At 41.2% G+C, this 5,294-nt stretch overlaps 1 protein-coding gene across 1 annotated transcript; it reads right to left on the minus strand.

Annotated features, from left to right (window-relative positions):
* Positions 1-245: 245 nt before the first annotated feature.
* Positions 246-4,519, minus strand: LOC105615576 (echinoderm microtubule-associated protein-like 4). Its single transcript, XM_042251416.2, is given in 1 exon segment — positions 246-4,519. A coding segment is annotated over 1 exon segment (1,395 nt). The 5' UTR covers positions 3,431-4,519; the 3' UTR covers positions 246-2,035.
* Positions 4,520-5,294: the final 775 nt, after the last annotated feature.

Raw genomic sequence — 5,294 nt, forward strand, 5'->3', positions numbered from 1 at the left:
CCCCAAAGGTGACTGATATCCCCAGATACACTCCCTGCTTGTCATGGAGAGTGGTATCTCCCAGGTACTTTACAAAATGCTTTTTTCTTCTTCTAGATTACTTGTCATCTCCTATTATTTTGCAGGGTCTAGCACATGCTGACCTGATGATTCAATCACCACAGCTAATAGGCAAAAATATATGCCTGATACTGCTGCTGCCCTCTGATAATTATGTATAAACATACTGAAAAATGATGGGTTGCTTGGAGTCTCTCTTCTTTTGAAGAGAACTGCTTTGAGGTGTTTTTTTTTTTCTGAACAGTTGTAAACAAAAGGAAAGAGATATACACAACATATACCTATACACAGAGACACACACTGAGTATTTTCAATGTGGCGCACACCTTCTTGTATAGAGAGAGACACAGAGTAAGTGTCTACACTCACTCACCCCTCACACATACCCACACCCTTACATACAGCATCCAAGTACAAATGTGGTGAGTGTCCTTGGGCGTTCACTGGAGTCTGTATGTTACCAGATGATGAGATACCTGACTTGTGTTACTCCTGAGAAGATGGAAGGGAATGACAGTTCTGAAGCACTTTGGAATGGCACAGTCACGTAAACACTCGCATACTTAAGACTTCTGGACTCATCTGAAGTTTCTAAACATGATCTAACAACAACAGAAAGATACCAAAACAATGCAGCAAGTTAAAAAATAAGTCTTTTTTATAATCAAAGTATAAACAGATATATAGGAAATGCATATTTGTCAGTAATTATTTTGAAAATAGGAAACACATACTTAAGAAAAACAATCGTCTGACAAAACTTTAAAAAGAAAAAAAACAACAACAACAAAAACCCAAAACTATCCACTGCATAAAAATACATGCATTGCCCCCAGTAGCAGAGGATAGCCACTCAGAACTGCAAGGCTTAAAGCAACTCCACCAGAGAAAAATCACCATATATGTAGGAAGTCTATTAAGTATGCAATTTATAAAAAATTACTATGACTACTGTCACACTTCTGTAAAAAAGAATTTGCAATTTGTTATTTCATCCCTCAATCTGTATAAAAATTAGAACTAAACCAATGAATTTCAAGCACCAATTTAATCATTTAAACTTACTGTATTAATATTTCTGTTATTGAGGGAACAAATTATGATGAAGGCTAAGCTAAAATTAGCCAAGTTTAGTTGTATAGGCATGCGGTTTTTTTTCTTCCATTCGCTTGAAAATGTTTAGGCCAGTAAAGGGATCCTTGGCAGAATCCATTATTTCTGAGCATCAGTGGTTTAATATACATTAAAAGCTCTTTAGCAAACCACTGCTTTCTTAATTCTAAGGTGAAATAGATCTGCGCACAGGAGATTCAGGGACGGTTCCTCACTCTGACTTAGAAAAGGCAGCACCTACACAGCAGAGTAACAAGCGCATCTGGGCGTCTGCGCAGCGCGAGAAAGCAGTGCCCCGGCTCAGGAAGGCCACACCCTGCTCACAGCCACGCCGCAGGCTTTCGTTCACTAAGACGCTTCCACTACATATCTGGGCGGGGAGGGTCTCGGGAAGAGTTTTTTTTGGTTTTTGTTTTTCTGATTTTCAGCATCAGGGAAAAAAAAAGCACAGTCTGAGCCAGTAGATGAGCAGATAAGTAACAGTGTTTGTGATGCCTCTGGTTGTTCCTGAAGAAAACCTGTTCAGATAACGAGGGGTTTATTTTTAAATCTATACAACTGCTGTTTTTGTTTCCAGTATTTACATCATACTACTCACATACACAGTAATTTCTGAGACATAATCAATGTTTCAGTCTTTTCCTACTATTAAGTTTGGTTAATTTTCAACACACGTCAAACCAAACCTTTAGGTTGACTGCATTTAAGAGAGGGAAGATGAGACTGTTGAAAACAGATCACGTGGAAACCAAAACTCCACCAACAGTGATTCTTCATCACTCCTCAGAGTGTTATCTGAACTCTGCTATCACAAGACCACATGCAGTTGAAGGAAAAGGCGAGCTGCACTGAAGTCCTGGCGTTAGGACAGGGATGAGGGGTCTTGCTGGCCCCCGGGCAGGGCGGCTCTGCTCTGCTCCTCGCTTAGCTTGTTGGCTAGCTCTTCATAAACAGGCTCGCCGAGCTCTTCGCTGCCCCCCTCGCTCTGCTCCTCACTGTGGTCTTTGCTGGGCTCCACGGTCTGTTCCAGGCTGTTCTCCAGAAGTGTGGGGGAACTGCTTATGCGACTTTCTTCTTCAGCTGTCTCCTTTAAGGGCTGGGAAGGAGGCGGTGTGGGGGTATCAGACTGCACCACGCTCTCGATGGAAGAGGGAGGGGCTTTGGTGAGTGTAGGATCCGCTAGAGTCTCATTCTGAGGCAAAGGTAACTTTTCCACAAGTTTCCACTGAATGATGCTCATGTCTTTTCCACCAGTTGAAATCAGGTGACTGTCATTATGAGTAAAACTGACGTTGGTGACATGGCTGCTGTGGGCACTGTACTTGTGACTGGGAGCCTTTGCTTTGGAGCAGGGATACTGAAACAGATGGACTTTGCAAAAGTCATCAGCAACAGCTATCACCTTTCTGTTGTGGGATCGCACCAGTGCATTGATATCCGTCCCATCAGATCCTTCTGGCCAGACACCAAAGACTTGGAAGCCTAGCACACAGGTGTATGTCGTCCAATTGATGTCCTTACATTCTGATCAATTTCTCATCAGTTTGCAGCCATGTTCAATGTCCCAGTACAGGATCTCATAGTCTCCCGAGTTAGACATTATATACTTGTTGTCTGGGGACCAGTCAAGGTGTGTGATATAGCTGGAATGTCCAGTGCACTTTCCATGTCTGCTATACTTTCTTCCATTTTCTGAGACTGCATAGAGGTAAATGAAGTTGTCATGAGATCCTACAGCCAGGAGGGTGCCATCTACTGAGTAGCGCATCACCGAGAGCTGCTCATTCCCGTCTGTGTGGACAGAAACCAGATCTCTGGTTTCTGCATCCAGAACAAACCACCTGCCTGAGTGCGTTCCGATGGCCACCACTGTGCCACCTGGATGAAAATCTGCACAGTGTCCTGGTTCGTCTACCAGCCTGGTCCATTCCCGCCTGTGTTCCACGGAGTTCCACATGCACACCTGTCTGTCCTGAGCACAAGTCAAGAGCAAGTCTTTGAAGGGATGTGTGGCAAGACCCCAAAGCTCATCTGTATGACCCTGTACTTCTATTTGGAAGCCATCATTAAATGTTCCTCGTAAAATAAAGTTTCGTGATGTGCCGACCAAAAATTGATCTGCCTTTCCTTCTGCTACAGTTCTGATTGTTCCATGCTGATCAGGAACCTCCATTTCTCTTTCAGGATTCAGATCATGATCCCACAGAATTATTTTCCTGTCTTTCCCGCCTCCAGTTAATAACATCCCATTTCTCATCTGACAAAGTGTGAACACACTGCCGTCATGAGCTTTGATTTGTTTGCTGATCTGATAAACACCTTTAGGCCCTTTCCCAGGTGTGGGCTCTACAGTAGTTTTGCTCCATATGATTATGACTCCACCTGAGTCTCCAGCAAGAACATCTCCGTTTCCCAGGAAAGCTAAACACTGCACAAATTTTGGTTTTTCATATTTCCCCAAAACTCCCTGTTTTTTTTGTTAGTGAATTGCCACTCCAGGTCCAGAAAAAAATATGTGATTTACCACATGTTATTATGATATTTGCATCTGTTGGATGGAATCCCACAGCCAAAACAACTTCATTTGTTGTCTTTATTTCTGCTCCTTTTGATTTTTTCTGCCAATCCCACACAGTAAGCATATGCTCATTGGAGTCATCGATAACACATAAATGAACACCTGAATCTGCTTTTGAAAAATCCAGGCATCCTACTCCACGTTCAAAAGTTCCAAGTCCAATAATTTGCAGTGTAGAAAGACTAACTGAATCCCACACTCTGACATGGGGTTGAAGGGGCCTTCCATCCTTATCCACTCCAGCTATCTGTCCAGTTGCAATCCTAATTTTGTCAGGATGTATAGCAAGGCATTTTACACAGTCTGTATGACCCAGCTAGTGCCGTTGAGTTCGCTCTTCATAATTAAATAGTACTACTACTGATGCTATGAAATAAACAATTTCCCCGGTAGGAAGAAGGTAAACATTAGCTCGACAATCCTTTCCTCGATAACCGTATACCCACTCCAGTTTGAGCTTCTCAGGAGGCAGTTCTGTTCTGATGTCATCATAGTTGTCAACATCAGAAGGAATGAACATTGTAATTGGTCAACCTCGAATAAACATTTTAATGTATTCTCCTTTTTGGTTGATGATGACATCTTTATGCTTGTCTGTATTTTTTATAACTTTTGATATTAATTTTGATGTTGAAACTGCCCTCAATAATTTATTACGGCTATCGTCTGAATTTTCCCATGAATTATGTGACTTTTCAGCTGTTGGTGGTCATTTTATGCTTTTGGTGGGAGTAGAATTCTTGCTTTCTTGAGTTTGCCTGTGTATTTGGCGAGAACAAGCCCCATGTATATCAATTTTTAAAGTTTTAGTGTGACCAAATAAGCTTGCTTCTTGCTGAATGATTTACACCACCTAGGTAGGATTGATGGTGAATGATCCTCACAGAGGATACTGTATATCTAAACAGTTTGTATATTTTGTTTTCATAACATTCATAGTAGAGAAACTAATTTCACAAAGGCATGTGGATAGGAATGGAAGAAGAGAGATTAAAGCAATTTCACCGAGCTCAATATATTTATTTTCAAGTTATATCCAAAGTTAAGCAAATAGGACCATAATTTCAAAACTTTCATCAGTAACCAGTCCACACACACACATCTTGGCTCCGCTTAAGACTGTTTCCCACTCGAGTCCAGCAGAGCAAGAGCTCAGAGTCATAAACGAATTTGAGTTATGGAACATGTACAGTTATATTTCTTTTACACTGAAGTTTGCAAAATGAGATTCACATCCATTAAATATTTCATATATCAAAAAATGACTCAATGGTATCTTGAGAAACTTAAAACATCTGCCAAAGACAACTGTTTTGTTAGATGAAATCAGTGAATACAAACTTCCAGAAATAAAGCCTCTTCGAAGATAATCGGCTTTGGTAAAATGTCTTCCTTTAAGTGAAACTCCTTTGTATTTAACGTATGTTTCAGAGAAAGCTGTATTTTATAAGGTATTAGGTTGGGCCCCGCTCCAAATGGAACACAATGAAATGTAGAAAGTGCCACAGCCAAAGTGACTCTCACCAGTTAGTCTGAGTACCTT

This window comes from Ovis aries, chromosome 6, assembly GCF_016772045.2.
Source record: "Ovis aries strain OAR_USU_Benz2616 breed Rambouillet chromosome 6, ARS-UI_Ramb_v3.0, whole genome shotgun sequence".
NCBI classification, from domain to species: domain Eukaryota; kingdom Metazoa; phylum Chordata; class Mammalia; order Artiodactyla; family Bovidae; genus Ovis; species Ovis aries.